General features: G+C 43.1%; 2 protein-coding genes across 2 annotated transcripts; both read left to right on the top strand.

The window, feature by feature from the left end:
- The first annotated feature begins 2499 nt into the window (after nt 1–2499).
- LOC133473244 (oocyte zinc finger protein XlCOF6.1-like) lies at nt 2500–10631 on the top strand. Its single transcript, XM_061764824.1, has 2 exons — nt 2500–2919; nt 8087–10631. The coding sequence occupies exons 1-2, from the start codon at nt 2811–2813 to the stop codon at nt 9286–9288; spliced, it is 1311 nt and encodes a 436-aa protein (XP_061620808.1). The 5' UTR covers nt 2500–2810; the 3' UTR covers nt 9289–10631.
- Nucleotides 10632–12859: 2228 nt separating this feature from the next.
- Nucleotides 12860–16507, top strand: LOC133473288 (zinc finger protein OZF-like). Its single transcript, XM_061764905.1, has 2 exons — nt 12860–13302; nt 15043–16507. The coding sequence occupies exons 1-2, from the start codon at nt 13170–13172 to the stop codon at nt 16419–16421; spliced, it is 1512 nt and encodes a 503-aa protein (XP_061620889.1). The 5' UTR covers nt 12860–13169; the 3' UTR covers nt 16422–16507.
- Nucleotides 16508–17093: the final 586 nt, after the last annotated feature.

Below are 17093 nucleotides of genomic sequence, written 5' to 3'. Positions count from 1 at the left end.
ATGAAGATGTTGAGGTTCGCTCTCGGAGTGACCAGGTTGGATAAAATTAGAAATGAGCTCATCAGAGGGACAGCCAAGATCCGATGTTTTGGAGACAAAGTTAGAGAGAGCAGACTTGGATGGTTTGGACACATCCAGAGGAGGAATAATGAGTATATTGGTAGAAGGATGATGAGGATGGAGCTGCCAGGCAAGAGAGCGAGAAGAAGACCAAAGGGAAGGTTGATGGATGTCGTGAGGGAAGACATGAGGGCAGTTGGTGTTTGAGAGGAGGATGCAGGAGATAGGCCGAAAAGAATGACGCGCTGTGGCGACCCCTAAAGGGACAAGCCCAAAGGAAAAGAAGAAGGTGTAGAACAGACAACTCGTCTGAGACAGACAAGACGTAATGCCCGGATCGGACTACAAGACAAATTTGCTCTTTCAGACTAGTGCAATAAAATCTTGTATTCCGATACCACCGCATCCCGTTTTTTTTACGATCATTGGGCTTTATCTTGTCAATTGAAATACGACCGGATACACTCGTTACCGTGGCGACGACAACAAGAATGGATCGCACCGACTGTATTATGAGGACAAAATGGGGAAAAAACGTGTGTTGGTGGTCACCGGTGCCTGCGACATGAGAGGACGTTCGTTTAAGGCTTTCTTGAGGTATGTTTACATACTTTTAGTACGATACCACTCGCAAGCAGGCAACAAAACGTTATGTAGCCTAGCAAGCTACTGCTAGCACTGAAGGTTGTACGAAAACATGCCGCCGTTCTGTCGACTCATGCTCTAACGTTTCCACTGTTGGTGAAGTCATTTAATTAAAAATGAAGTAATTTAATTACCGTAAGTTATCACCCATTATTTCTGTCATGTTGTAATGTTGGTTTGACCTGACTGATTAGAATACACGATCTGACGAGAGCAGTGATTTCCAACCTTTATGGAGCCAAGGAACATATTTTACAATTGAAAAATCTCACGGCACACCAAGAAACAGAAATGTAAAAAAAAAGTGGATACATTAATTACTGTATTTACTTCCTGCCATCTAATAGAAGACCATTCATTCATTTGTTCTTTCTGTCACGATGCCGCACTGGCATAAATAGAGGAACAAAGATACATTATTTATTGTAAATATAATTTTTATGAGATTAAGTACACAAGTATATACAGTAAATGAACAGGTCATTTAAATAGACACATTGCTCCATCTTGCTGCTGTATCGATACCTGCCTCTCCAATTTAGACCACAATATATGTATAATTTTGTCTTCCTTTTCCTTTGAATGATGCCGCTCTCAGGAAGCTCATCTCAAGCCACACACAATTTAAATTCGGCTGTGGTGTCAACTTGGTTTTGCAGGGAGCATAGTATATCTTCCAAACTTTGCAAAGAGAAAGACAGAAAGGTGTGATAAAACATCCATCCATCCATTTTCTGAGCCGCTTCTCCTCACTAGGGTCGCGGGCGTGCTGGAGCCTATCCCAGCTGTCATCGGGCAGGAGGCGGGGTACACCCTGAACTGGTTGCCAGCCAATCGCAGGGCACATAGAAACAAACAACCATTCGCACTCGCAGTCACGCCTAGGGGCAATTTAGAGTCTCCAATTAATGCATGTTTTTGGGATGTGGGAGGAAACCGGAGTGCCCGGAGAAAACCCACGCAGGCACGGGGAGAACATGCAAACTCCACACAGGCGGGGACGGGGATTGAACCCCGCACCTCAGAACTGTGAGGCTGACGCTCTAACCAGTCGGCCACCGTGCCGCCTGATAAAACAACAACAACAAAAAGTATTATTAACTTGTGCAAGTGCAAAATTCAAATTTGCCTTTTTTGTTTGAAATCTGGAGTTTGAGCAGATGTACTTGTACTGCAGTCATCAGCTGCATCAGTTGGTCCACAGTCAATGCTTTGTGGAAACAATACACAGTGTGAAGGGGAAATACTCATTTCTTAAATTAATTTTAAAAACACACACATTACTTTCTACAATTTTTGTGCTACTACATTTTTTTGATAGTACAATTTTTTTTATGACACTACATTTTCTTTCTCCAACTACATTTTAATATATAGAGTGTAATAATTTTAATGTATTCTGGTAACCCATTCCTGCCAGTAAACAAACAAAAAACACAACACTCGGCCAATTAAAAAAAAAAAAAACAGGCCATTTATTCTTTTATATATGTAGTTTTTTTTTTTGGGGTTTTTTTGCACATTATATCATATGAAAAGTGCCAAAGAGTTGCGCGCACACACATATACAGAGAGAGAGAGAGAGAGAGAGAGAACGCGATTAGATAAAAAACAAAAAAAAGAATTTGAACCACCAAAGAGCTTTTGCGTGTTTTTGTTTTTATTTTGCTTAATTAAAGAGTAAATGGTTAGAATTAGCTTGTAAACCAAAGCAGTAATCAATCCAGATCTGTGGGTCGTGGACATGAGTGTTACACACTCTTGCACAGTAGGTGGCGGTATGCACCTAAACGTTGTTTACAATCCTCCAATAAATGGAAGAAGAAGAAGAAGCGTGCTACTACGCTGCAGATTAGCTTCAGTAGACGTGTTACTTAAACGTTCGAGCGCCACTAAGTATTGATTTGCTGAAGTAGTACTGAATGTTTACACATCAAGTTTATTACTACGTAATCTATTTTAGTGTCTATAAATCTGCGTGACTTGATAAACTCATCTCGCCGCACGCTGGAGCTTCTCGAGCTAGCTTAGCTTAGCCTACGAACAAAGACGCTTTTTTTTTGTTTTGTTTTGGTGGCAACAAGCGTTGTAATTGTTGTGTGAAAATGTGTGCAAGGACGACAGAAGGTTACGTTCAAGGACTTTGTGGAACAAAGGAGCAGCGCGAGCGACAACGTCGACTTGTGGACGCTGTTTTCGTGCAGCCTCGAGCAGGTTGGTCAATTTGGTTGACGCAGTGTTGTGCTGTTCGAGGCCTTCTCTGCTGCCCTAAACACTATCAAAAACACTGACCTACATTTACAACTTCATGACATTAGAGCTATTCATTACATATTGTTATCATTTCATGTAATATATACTTTCCATGGGCTCACCACCTGTATGAGGGGCCATAGGGGTCGGGTGCAGTATGAGCTGGGCGGTGGCTGAAGGCGGGGACCTTGGCGATCCGATCCCCGGCTACAGAAGCTGGCTCTAGGGACGTGGAATGTCACCTCTGTGGCAAGGAAGGAGCCCGAGCTGGTGTGTGAGGTCGAGAAGTTCCGACGAGATATAGTCGGACTCGCCTCCACGCACAGCTTGGGCTCTGGTACCAGTCCTCCCGAGAGGGGTTGGACTCTCTTCCACTCTGGAGTTGCCCACGGTGAGAGGCGGCGAGCAGGTGTGGGTATACTTATTGCTCCCCGGCTCGGCGCCTCTACGTTGGGGTTCACCCCGGTGGATGAGAGGGTAGCCGCCCTCTGCCTATGCACCAAACAGCAGTTCAGAGTACCCACCCTTTTTGGAGTCCTTGGAGGGGGTGCTGGAGAGCGCTCCCGCTGGGGACTCCATCGTTCTGCTGGGGGACTTCTATGCTCACGTGGGCAATGACAGTGAGACCTGGAAGGGCGTGATTGGGAGGAATGCCCCTCCGATCAGAACCAGAGCGGTGTTCTGTTATTGGACTTCTGTGCTCGTCACGGATTGTCCATAACGAACACCATGTTCAAGCATAAGGGTGTCCACACGTGCACTTGGCACCAGGACACCCTAGGTCGCAGTTCGATGATCGACTTTGTGGTCGTGTCATCGGACTTGCGGCCACATGTCTTGGACACTCGGGTAAAGAGAGGGGCGGAGCTGTCAACTAATCACCACCTGGTGGTGAGTTGGCTCCAATGGTGGGGGAAGATGCCGGTCCGACGTGGCAGGCCCAAACGTATTGTGAGGGTTGGCTGGGAACAACTGGTGGAATCCCCTGTCAGAAGGAGTTTCAACTCCCACCTCCGACAGAACTTTGCTCATGTTCCGGGGTAGGCGGGGGACATCGAGTTCGAGTGGACCATTGCTGAGGCGGCCGACCGGAGCTGTGGGCGTAAGGTAGTCGATGCCTGTCGTGGCAGCAATCCCCGAACCCGTTGGTGGACACCGATGGTGAGGGATGCCGTCAAACTGAAGAAGGAGTCCTATCGGGCCTTTTTGTCCTGGGGGACTCCTGAGGCAGCTGATGGGTACCGACTGGCCAAGCGGAATGCAGCTTTGGTGGTCGCTGAAGCAAAAACCTTGGGCATGGGAGGAGTTCGGTGAGGCCATGGAGAAAGACTTCCGGACGGCATCGAGGAAATTCTGGTCCACCATCCGACGTCTCAGTATGGGAAAGCAGTGCACCATCAACACTGTGTATAGTGGGGATGGGGCGCTGCTGACCTCGACTCGGGACGTTGTGAGCCGGAGGGGAGAATACTTCGAAGGCCTCCTCAATTCCACCGACACGCCTTCCCATGAGGGAGCAGAGTCTGGGTTCTCTGAGGCGGGCTCTCCTATCTCTGGGGTTGAGGTCACCGAGGTGGTTAAAAAGGCCCCAGGGGTGGATGAGATTCTCCCGGAGTTCCTCAAGGCTCTGGATGTTGTAGGGCTGTCCTGGTTGACACGCCTCTGCAACATCGCGTGGACATCGGGGACAGTGCCTCTGGATTGGCAGACTGGGGTGGTGGTCCCCCTTTTTAAGAAGGGGGACCGGAGGTTGTGTTCCAACTACAGGGGGATCACACTCCTCAGCCTCCCTGGTAAGGTCTATTCAGGCGCTGGAGAGGAGGGTCCGTCGGGAAGTTGAATCCCAGATTCAGGAGGAGCAGTGTGGTTTTCGTCCTGGCCGTGGAACAGGGGACCAGCTCTACACCCTTGGCAGAGTCTTCGAGGGTGCATGGGAGTTCGATAACCAGTCTACATGTGTTTTGTGGACTTGGAGAAGGCGTTCGACCGTGTCCCTCGGGTGGTCCTGTGGGGGGGGGGTGCTTCGGGAGTATGGGGTACCGAACCCCCTGATACGGGCTGTTCGGTCCCTGTACGACCGGAGTCAGAGTTTGGTCCGCGTATCCGGCAGTAAGTCGGACTCATTTCCGGTGAGGGTTGGACTCTGCCAAAGCTGCCCTTTGTCACCGATTATGTTCATAACTTTTATGGACAGAATTTCTAGGTGCAGCCGAGGTGTAGAGGGGGTCCAGTTTGGTGGCCTCAGTATTGCATCTCTGCTTTTTGCAGATTATATGGTTCTGTTGGCTTCATCAAGCCGTGACCTCCAACTCTCATTGGAGCAGTTCGCAGCCGAGTGTGAAGCGGCTGGGATGAGAATCAGCACCTCCAAATCTGAGACCGTGGTCCTCAGTCGGAAAAGGGTGGCGTGCCCTCTCCAGGTCGGGGATGAGATCCTGCCCCAAGTGGAGGAGTTCAAGTATCTTGGGGTCTTGGGGAAGAATGGAACGGGAGATCTACAGGCGGATCGGTGCAGCGTCTGCAGTGATGCGGACTTTGTATCGAGCTGTTGTGGTAAAGAAGGAGCTAAGCCAAAAGGCGAAGCTCTCGATTTACCGGTCGATCTACGTTCCTACCCTCACCTATGGTCACGAGCTGTGGGTCGTGACCGAAAGAACAAGATCCCGGATACAAGCTGCCAAAATGAGTTTCCTCCGCAGGGTGTCCGGGCTCTCCCTTAGAGATAGGGTGTGAAGCTTGGTCATCCGGGAGGATCTCAGGGTAGAGCCGTTGCTCCTTCACATCGAGAGGAGCCAGATGAGGTGGCTGGGGCATCTGATTCGGATGCCTCCCGGACGCCTCCCTGGTGAGGTGTTCTGGGCACGTCCCACCGGATACACTGGAGAGACTACATCCTTCGGCTGGCCTGGGAACGCCTCGGGATCCCCTCGGAAGAGATGGATGAAGTGGCTGGGGAATGGGAAGTCTGGGCGTCCCTGCTAAAGCTACTGCCCCTGCGACCCGACCTCGGATAAGCGGTAGAAGATGGATGGATGGATGTAATATATAGAGTGTAATAGTATTAATGTATTCTGGTAACCCATTCCTGCCAGTAAACAAACAAAAAACACAACACTTGGCCAATTTAAAAAAAACAAAAAAAAAACAGGCCATTTATTCTTTTATATATGTAGTTTTTTTTTGTTTTTTTTTTGCACATTATATCATATGAAAAGTGCCAAAGAGTGCAAAACACGTGGTAAAGTTACAAGATATATAACACCTAATTAAGGTAACATAGTAAAGTGCTAAGAATGTAATACGTAAAAATGCTAAGCTACAAGACTAGTTTTAGTCGACTTTGTTTACCAGCTTAATTGACACAGGAACAGGCCACTTTTTGCACCTGTTCAGTCTGCAGTGAGGAACTCTTTTGCACCAATAATTTTTTTCCGGCTGCATGAATTAGCTGAGACATTTTGTTCTTTAGCACTACAGCGAGATTACTGAACCAAGCTGTGATACTATAGCTGATTAGATTTTCTAAAGGTGCCTGATTTATAAAAAAAAAAAAAAAAATCAACATAACTCTTTGATCAACACCATGAATTCTCAGATGATGAGATGATATAAAAAATACAACCGTTGCTGTAATCTGCAGCGGAGGCTGTCAATGTGTTGCTCCATGTTAGTCTGTTGTTTAAAAAAAAAAAAAAAAAACATATTTGTGGGACGACACCTGGGTAATGGCTTGGTTGTGGGTGACCACCGGCCTGCGGTCGCCCACTCCTCGGGGGATCGAACACGCATTTCTTGAGTCTTGTGTCTTACAGTGATAAAATTTCAGCGTTGTCTGAGAACTTGAAGATGTAATTAGTAAGACCTTCACGCATCTGTGTGTACAGAGTAAATGGAACCGGTGAGTGCACGCATCCCTGTGGTGCACCCATGCTCAAAGTTTTCCTGTCAAGTAAAATTCCATTAACACTGACTTGCTATCTGTAATTTGTTAAAAACAAAAAGTACCATTTAATAGTAAAAGGATGGACAAAATAATTTAATTGACTAATGGGGGAAAAAAAGTGGCTGCAGCGTATTAACAGCCAAACTAAAATCTACCCGTAAAAGACGCGCATATGAGTTAGGATCCTCTCACTGCTTATGAATGAAAATGGGTCACAGCTCAGATGGCATCCTTGGTACTTCTGTTGCACTTGTAAGGGATCAGAGAAAACTCTCTGTCTTCAAGAATTTGATCATGATTTTTTCAAAACACTTCATAACCAATCACGTCAGTGCAACGGGACGGTAGTGTTTAGTCTCTTTACAACTTTGTCTCCTTCTTCAGTCAAATCGGCAAAATAAGTTATTCATTTCCGCCCAGCTGCTGAAAACCAACTTCACACCTTTTATTCGTCATGACGAAAACAAAGGCTGAAAATTGGTCTACACTTACGAAATGCACCGTGAATGAATCAAGTGTCTTGGTTATTGACTTGCATCACGTTCCCAAGCACTGTAGTGTGTTTATGATAAATATATATCGCTTGAGCATAAATAGCATATTATTATTATTATTCAAAAGCATATGAAGCTCTGGTTCTCCTGAACAAAAAAGTAACGATTGGCAGATAAATCAAAGTAACTGTAATCTGACTAATATAAAAAGTAACGCATTATGATGTCACCACACCTACATTTTAAGTAATGCGTAATGCAAAAAAAAAAATACTGAGTAATGCGTTACCGGCATCACTGCTTATAATACAGCTGTCAGTCAACTGTGGAATATTTAGCAGCGAGGAAATTACATGAGTGGACTCGTTGCACAGGTGGCGTCCTATCACAGTTCCACACTGGAATTCACTGAGCTCCTGAGAGTGACCCGTTCTTTCACAAATGTTTGTAAAAATAGTCTGCATGCCTGGGTGCTTGGGTTTTATACACCTGTGGCCATGGAAGTGATTTCAACACCTGATTCCCATTATTTGGATGGGTGAGTGAATGCTTTTGGCAATATAGTGTATGTGTATGTAACTTAGAGACTATTTATTGTGCAGATCTCAAAACTCAACATAAAGCATAACATGAGTCACGCCAGAAGATTTGTCTTTGTCAAACTGTGTGTTTGTCTTCTTGTGTCCTGCAGAGGTCAATGAAAAATATCACCTTCCTGAGCAACAGGAGCCAAAGTCTCCTCACATTAAAGAAGAGGAGGAAGAGCCGCCCCACTTTAAAGCGGAAGAGAAGCCCGAGCCACCTAATGTTCAAGAGGAAGATGAGACAAAGCCCTCCTATATCAAAGATGAACAGGAGGAGGAGGATATCACCAAGTTGCCATTGAATGGCGCCCCTTTGAAGAGTGAACATGATGAAGACAAAGTTCGAAATGAGGAGAACAGAGCGGCAGAGCCTACAAGCAGCAGCCCAAGTCAATACATGACAACAGAAGGTGATGGAGACCACTGCGCAGGATCACAAGCAGACGGACTCTTAGCTCCACAATCAGACAGTGACGACATAACGTCACATTCTTCTGACACTGACGACGATGAACACTCGAAAGGTGACACGACGTGTCACACTGAGAGCACAGACTTGAAATGCTCGGTGTGTGGGAAAACATTATGTTCAAAGAGGGGTTTTAAAATACACATGAGAACGCACACTGGAGAGAAACCTTATGCGTGTTCAGTTTGTGGTAAAACCTTCGCTATAAAGCAAAGTTTAACAAGTCACACAAGAACACACACAGGAGATAAGCCATTTTCCTGTTCAGTTTGTGCAAAAAGCTTCACTTTAATGTCAAGTTTAAAAACTCACACAAGAGTGCACACAGGAGAGAAACCTTTTTCGTGTTCAGTTTGTGGTCAAAGATTCTCACTAAAAGGACATTTCAAAAGACACTTTCGAACACACACTGGAGAGAAGCCTTTTGTCTGCTCGGTTTGTGGTAAAAGTTACAATCGAGAGGAAAATTTAAAATTGCACATAAGAACACACACAGGAGAGAAACCTTTTGCCTGCTCATTTTGCGACAAAAGGTTTTTTTACAAGACACAATTAAACGCCCACACAACAACACACACCGGAGAGAAACATTTTGCCTGCTCGGTTTGTTGTAAAAGATTCTGTGTTAAGAGAAGTTTGATATGCCACATAAGAACGCACACTGGGGAGAAACCCTTTTCCTGTTCAGTCTGTGGTAAGCGATTCTCTGGAGAGAAACAATTAAAAACGCACATAGTAACACATACTGGTGTAAAACCTTTCACCTGCTCAGTTTGTGATAAAGGTTTCTTCCGCAAGGACCGATTAAACATCCATGCAGCGACACACACTGGAGAGTAACCATTTCCCTTCTCAGTTTGTGATAAAGTATTCACACACAAGGTACTATTAAACATCCACGCAACACACACTGGAGAGTAACCATTTGCCAGCTCAGTTTGTGGTAAAAAAAAAAAAAGAAAAGTAGATTTGAAAAGCTATATTTACATTTCCGCACCAGAACACACACTGGAAACTTCTTGCCTGATACGTTACTTGCAGTGATTCTTCCGTATTGGTTAGACACATAAGAATGCACTCTGGTAAGAAATCATTTGTTACAGTGTGTCTTATAAAATATTCTCTTAATGGATAATGTCAAGAAACACAAGGGTGCTAATGAAAAAAGCAAACCATTTTTCACATATTTGCCACCTTACATGAATCGTTAATATAGTGAATGAATAATTTGGGGCCCAGCATTGACCCTTGGGGGAAACGACAAGGAATGCTCAACCAAACATGAGTAAGAATCACCCAACTTCACAAACTATCGTCAGTCAGTCAGATAACTCCTCATCCAGTCCAACACCCTTCCCCTAATACCATATCGCTCTAATTTTAATAAAACATTGCGGTTTATTATGTCAAAAGCCACACATATATATATATATAGTAAGCGGTTTTTGTTTCAATGATTTAGTAATTTGACACTATTAATGCCAGTGATGTTGATCTGTTTGATATGAATCCATACTGACTTTTGTTAAGTAATTTGTTTATTTATGCAACGTATGTTAACGGTTTTGAAATTCCCTCAATTACCCTCAAGTTAGGGTAAGTTATTTCAATATCATCAGTCAGTTAATTTTTGTTTGTTTGTTTTTTAGTTTAAAGACAAATTCAACAACTTCTCTCTCCTCTGCTGCTGTAAGGAACACAAATGTAAAATTTCTATAAGACCACCACTCCGTTCCTCTGATGTTCCTGATATTTTTATTATATCAGACCCAACCAATATTGACAAAGAATTTATTGAAACAATAAACCACCTTGTTCTCAGTATTGTCTGTACTAAAATATTTCAGATAACCCACCTGTCTTAAATTTTCCACGTACCTTTACCATTATCTTTATTCACTGCTAATACTTTGATAGTATTCTTCCTTAAGTTGTCTTATAACAGTTAGCTTGTTTTTTTAAAAATATTTTTTACATTTGTTTTCTGCCCTTTGGTTCTCTGTTTAATAAATTCTCTATAAATTGTTCTTTTTACATGCATTTATTTTTTTTTTTATCCCTTTGTGATCCAAGGGTCATCTTGTTTCGGAGTATCATTAAACAATTGTATAGGGCAGTTTTTATTATACAGTATCTTGAATATTCTCATGAATTCACTGCCATATGATTTATTTTTCCTATATTATTAACAGCAACTCACACGCTTTCAACCACCTTAAAGTTCAAGTTCAAGAACTCCCAATTACTGTGGCTAAAATCCAGAAAGTCAAATCACGTCCTCCGCAAAATTCAATGTACATTAAGCAAGTCTTCGTTGCACTGAAAAAAACGTCATAGCAGTGGTTGGAATTGACCAAGTATCCACTCTTTCATGTATTACTGCCAGGAATCAAAATCAGAAGTTATTTGTCAATGCATAACAGCACAACGAGATTAAAAGCTCAACCTTAAAATGCACCACATCATAAAAACAAGACACACAATAACAATAACATGCCAGTGGATATCAGTGTGTGTGAATAGAATACTGATAGCTGTACTTCACTTGAGTATTTATTTTTCGGACGACTTTTTACATTTACTCCTTACATTTCTAAACCGATATCTATATTTACAGTCCTACTCTTTTATCAAAATAGGCTTGTTCCTTCTTTCAACTTCCGCAAATGATGACATGACGTAAAATTGATGAGAGGTTGGAAGAGGAGATTGTGTGCTAAGTAGAAGAGTGCCAGTATCAAGTTCACAGGTGAGTTAAGAATGGAGCCGGAAATCGAGGGGAAGATCGGTGCAGTGTCTGCAGTGATGCGGACTCTGCATCAGGTCTTTCGTCATCCAGCTCCGGGTCGTGACCAAAAGAACAAGGTTTGGGAAACAAGCGGCAGAAAGGAGTTTCCTCCGTAAGGTGTCCACGGGTCACAGAAGCTCGGTCACCTCCGCATAGAGAGGAGCCAGATAAAGTGGCTCGTTCGTCTTGTTGGGATGCCCCCTGGACGCCTCCCTGCTGAGGTGTCCCAGGCCTGCCCCATCCACCAGCTGGAGGCCCCGGCGATGACCCAAGACACGCCGGAGCGACAACATCTGGCTCAGGTATTTTCTGGGGTTTCCTTGCCAACTCTATCATGGTGGTCTCATCTAATTTCTCTTTTTGCAACTTCCTAGGTCATCGCTCCTGTGTTTACACTAGAAAGCCCATCAAGGAGACGAGGATATTGACAGAGGAGCGAAGCGAGAGTTTGTGGGAATTGAGACAATCGTGATTCGTTAGTAGCCGTCTCCATGAAATGACGTCACGCCATTGGTGCGTGTCACGAATTAACCGTCTGCGTGGCTGAAATCTTACTCTCGCCACAATTGCCCACTTTATATTTTGTTTCAAGTGAGATTCAAGTCAAATATGATCAACACTAACGCTTAATATACATTAATTATATATTAATGCCAGTCCTCCATGTTAACATGGATATTTGAATTCAACAGCCATTAATGGCAGTGAATGAGTGAAACATAAGTAATGAATACAGGTACAGTATATATTTTATGGCATTGCATGCACAATAGGATTCCACAACACCAAACGTCCCTAAGGTCCCTAAGATGGAAAAACAAACTTTGAGTTCCCTCAAAACAACTTTGCGAGGCAACGCCATAATTAGTTTATGAATTCCTAGAGGCAGCAATAAGCGATAGTGCTGCCGTGTTGAAGAATCTGCTAATAATGACACAACCGTTTCCCCCCAGACTTATTTCAGTTTGTAACTGCTGCATCCCATAAATTCTTGTGGACCAGCTCTGAATGAATGACTTTAGCTTAAAACAACGTGATCAGACAAGCAGCAATATAAGAATTTCATCCCTGTCTGTGCTAATGAATAAAACCAATGACAATAATTCTTCAGACACACAATATCTGTCTTTGTCAGTACACCGAGTCTTCGCTTCACTGTAGCATTTTTATTGTGAGAGTTGTATGCAGCATTGGCGAGCTGGACATGGCTGGAGAGCGAGGTGAAAGGCTGACGTGGAAAGAAGCGAGTGTTGTTACGATGAACATGTAAATACAATAAAATGAAAACGAGTCTGTTCGTCCGCGTCCAAAGTACACGAAAGTTGACCCAGAAAATACTTTTAGTAGGATTCTAGGTTGGAGTGGCCTCTGGCATCCATTTTCTAGGTGCATTGCCGCCACCTACTGGAAATTTTTGGCAGAATTCTAAACTCGCCATAAATCGAGTTTCCTTAGTGAACCATTACCTTTTCTTCTGTACAGATAATATAATACGAATTAGTCATTCGTGCTCATTATTTTAATTATATAGTGTGCAAAATATCGCAGGTTGTCGACCTCGGAGACGTCTCAGAACGCGAGGGCATCCTTCAAACGGGACACAGCTGTAGTTTGTCCAAGTGGATTTGCCGTACACATTCCGCTGCTGCGCGACTTCCGTATACGTCTTGGGTGCTTCACGAGATCATACTGACTGGATTAATACTGAACGAACTGAAGCCTCGACACAGGACGTTCATATCACTTCTTTATTGGAGTAAAACGTCATTCGTTAAAGCTTCGTGTCCGGAAAAAAATCATCTCGGCGCCCGTTGAAGCTTCTCGAGCTATCTTAGCTTAGCTTGCTAGCTGCCAAGATTCGACGGGCTCGTTAACAACACATCGCTAAGCAACGGATCGAGTGTGAGTGTGAAGTGTTGATTGGCGTGTGAAGATGTGGGCACAAAGTGTGAAAGAAGAAGAGTACGAGGAGGAACTTTCTGGAACGCCGGAGGACCACGAGCGACAACGTCAACGACTGCGCGACGCTGTTTTCAAGAAGCCTCAACGTGCCATACGCGGGGCAGGTTTGTTCACTTCTTACTCTCACTTCTTCGGTAACTGTTTTTCATTTCTTAATCATCGAACATCCGGGTTGTGTTTGAGCAATACATTCTATTATATCGTCAGCAGTGGGAGTCTTTTGAAAGATAATAATCGCGGACATAAAGATACATCCATCCACCCATTTTCCTCTCCCGCTTATCCTCACGAGGGTCGCGGGCGAGCTGGAGCATAATGTCAAACATAACTTTGGGCGGGCGGTGGGTTACATCCCGGACTGGTCGACAGCCAATCGCAGAGCACATTAAAAAAAATACAAAATAATGTCACCTAATTTAAAGCAATATTATAAATGAAAATATAAAAATGAAAAACATACGTTGTCTACTTTGCATGTATACTAAACAATGTTGTTTTTCTGCCATGCATATTAGTAGCGTCGATTAAGCCAATGTTGACACTGACTGAGTAGGTTTAATGATGTGTAATAGTTAAGACATCTCCGTGCCACGAAGCTGCAGAAATATAAAGCTGGTTATTTACTGATTAGCATATCGTGTTGAGGCTAATCCCTCAGAAACAATTTATCAATGTAACAATACACAGTGTTAAAAGACTGGGGGTAGAGGAGCTATTTGCAGAGGTGGGAGTTAGCCACAGTATGCGACAGTCCATTTACATTTATAAAGGCTAAATAAAGAATTTGAGAATATGAAATGAAATATCTGTACACTCATGTTATTCATAAAAACACATTACGTATTTTGTTACAGGCAGTTGCCATGTGTTCCGCTGCTGTTACAGGGAAGTCGAAAATGTTCCGGTCTCTGGAGAGGACGAGATGGCATGCGCTGTCGGTTAGCTTGAAGTTTGCCAGTGAGCGGGCGAGCGAGTGGCTATCGCGAGCTCGGCGTCGAAGTACCGCGGCAAGTGATTGGCTCACAACTCTAAATTGTCCATAGGTGTGAATGTGAGTGCGAATGGTTGTTTGCTTGTATGTGCCCTGCGATTGGCTGGCAACCAGTTCAGGGTGTACCCCGCCTCCTGCCCGATGATAGATGGGATAGGCTCCAGCATGCCTGCGTCCCTAGTGAGGAGAAGCGGCTCAGACAATGGATGGATGGATGGGTGGATAGACTCTTTAGGACAGGATAAGTAAATGTAATTTGTTGCATCATTATTTTATGCTTTGAAAAGATTGTATTTGTTTACCTGATTTGAAACATTTCTGCACTAGACTTTGAGCCAAATACAGTTGAAACCCCAAGTTTACATACTCTATATAAAAAGCTTTTTTTCTCATTGTCTGACATGAAATCAGACTAAACTCTTCCTGATTTAGGTCAATTAGGATTACCAAAATGATTTCTATTTGCTAAATGCCAGAATAATGACAGAAGGATTTGTTCAGACAATTTTTTATTCCTTTCTTCATAGTCAGCATTTACATACATTTCATAAGCATTTGGTACCATTGCCTTTAAACTGACTTGGGTCAAATGTTTTGGATATCCTTTCACAAGCCTCTCACAATTAATAGTTGGCAGGAATTTTGACCCATACATCCTGACAGAAGTGGTGTATCAGAGCCAAGAGTGTAGGCCACCTTGCTCGCACATGCCTTTTCAGGTTTGTCCATAAATGTTCAATATTATCGAGGACAGGGCTTTGCGATGGCTACTCCAAAACGTTGACTTTGTTATCCTTAAGATCCGCATCCTATTTGTCGATTAATCGATTGTGTGTCTTCTTGTGTCTTGCAGATGTTAGTGAAGCTCTTCATCCAAAACAGCAGGGGCTACACCCCCCTTACATTAAAGAGGAAGAGGAGGACGAAGAGCCCCCCAGAATTAAAGAGGAAGAGGGATTGGTGGCCCTCCATGTTAAGAAGGAAGAGGGGCCAGAGTGCACTCATATTAAAGAGGAAGAGGAGGAGGTAGAAGGCACCTCCATTACAGAGGAAGAGGAGCCAGGGACCTCCCACATTAAAGAGGAAGACCAGGAGACTGAAATCACTGATTTTCCATTGATTGTCATTGTGAAGAGTGAAGTGGATGATGAAGAAGGTGATGGAGACCACTGTGAAGAATCACAAACAGATGGCTTCCTAGCTCCACAATCCGATAGTGACAACAAAACGTCACACTCTCCTGTCACTAATAATGATGAACACTGTAAAGGTGATGTGACCCGTCACACTGATAACAAACATGTGAAATGTTCTCATTGCAACAAAGCTTTTTCCAACAAGTCATCGTTGAAAAGACACATGAGAACACACACCAGAGAGAAGCTTTTTGCCTGCCCAATTTGTAGTAAAAGATTTGCTCATAAGGGACATTTGAAAATACACACAGGGATTCACACTAGTGAGAAACCTTTTTCGTGCTCATTATGCGGTCATAGATTTAGTCATAAGAGTAGTTTAACAAATCACATGAGAATACACACTGGAGAGAAACCTTTTGCCTGTTCAACCTGCAACTTAAGTTTCGGGAGACGTTCTTATTTAATAAAACACACACGAATACACACTGGGGAGAAACCCTTTTCCTGTTCAGTTTGTGGTAAAGGATTCTCTATAAAGGAAAATCTAAAAAAACACACAACAACACACACTGGTGAAAAACCTTTTGCCTGTTCGGTTTGTGGTAAAAGTTTTTCTTTGAAGGGAGGTTTAAGAACACACGCAAGAACACACACTGGGGAGAAACCTTTTGTCTGCTCAGTTTGTGGGAAAAGTTTCGCTTTGAGGGCGTGTTTAACAAGGCACACAAGAATGCACAATGGGGAGAAACCTTTTGCCTGTTCAATTTGTGGTAAAAGATTCCTCGTGAAAACATGTTTAATAAGGCACATAAGGACACACACTGGTGAGAAACCTTTTGCCTGCTCAATCTGTAACTTAACTTTCATCGATCATACAGGATTGGTTAGACACACGAGAACACACACTGGGGAGAAACTGTTTTCATGCTCAGTTTGCGGTAAAAGATTTACACAAAGATGCATACTGGAAAAGCACATAAGAATACACACTGGTGAAAAACCATTCAGTTGCAATGTGTGTAATAAAAGATTCTCTCGTAAGGATCGGGTTAAGAGACACAAGTGTGTCAGTGAGAAGAACAGTGGTAAATGAAGCTTTAAATAAATTGTAAAGAAACTATTTGTGGTAAAATGGAACGTGTATATGCGACCTGAATAAAATACAAGTCTTCAAACATCTTTAGTATTCAGTATAGTTCTATCTTTTATTTCTCCTTGTCACAGCATTACATGATACTTGAGTTCTTACACTTGTGGTCAAAAGTTTACATTTACTCATCACAGGCATTAATGTCATAATAATGGTGGTGTTTTGATTTATCTGAAAATGATATTTTTCTGGGTGGAGTAATTGTACACACCCCAATTCCAATAAAGTTGGAACATTGCGCAACATCTTAATAAAAACAGAATACCATGATTTATTTGCCAATCCTTTTCAACCTATATTCAATTGAATACACTACAAAGACAAGATACTTAATGTTCAAACTGATACACTATTGTTTTGTTGTTGTTTTTTTTTGACAAATATTCACTCGTTTTGAATTTTATGCTTAACATCGAGTTAATCCTCACCAGTAGTTGGCGCTAGACTGGGTGGTGTGAGACATCACTGTATCATGTGCGTCAGAAAGAAAGGTCTTTGCAATCGTCTGTTACTGTGTTCATTGAAATTCAATGTTTCAAAAGTACTCGTCGTATCAGTACTTGGTATTGGTGAGTACTCGAGAGTGAATACTCGTACCCGTATCGGTCTGAACAT

This window comes from Phyllopteryx taeniolatus, unplaced genomic scaffold, assembly GCF_024500385.1.
Source record: "Phyllopteryx taeniolatus isolate TA_2022b unplaced genomic scaffold, UOR_Ptae_1.2 contig_24, whole genome shotgun sequence".
NCBI classification, from domain to species: domain Eukaryota; kingdom Metazoa; phylum Chordata; class Actinopteri; order Syngnathiformes; family Syngnathidae; genus Phyllopteryx; species Phyllopteryx taeniolatus.
The sequence above is the reverse complement of the archived record's forward strand: the minus strand, read 5'-3'. Positions and strand labels throughout refer to the sequence as shown.

Excerpts from the sequence above, each read along its gene's own strand:
- LOC133473288 (XM_061764905.1), top strand. The coding sequence starts at position 13,170 with ATGTGGGCACAAAGTGTGAAAGAAGAAGAGTACGAGGAGGAACTTTCT. Across the intron at positions 13,303-15,042 it reads ACGTGCCATACGCGGGGCAG|ATGTTAGTGAAGCTCTTCAT; the intron begins GTTTGTTCACTT and ends TGTGTCTTGCAG.
- LOC133473244 (XM_061764824.1), top strand. The coding sequence starts at position 2,811 with ATGTGTGCAAGGACGACAGAAGGTTACGTTCAAGGACTTTGTGGAACA. Across the intron at positions 2,920-8,086 it reads TTTCGTGCAGCCTCGAGCAG|AGGTCAATGAAAAATATCAC; the intron begins GTTGGTCAATTT and ends TGTGTCCTGCAG.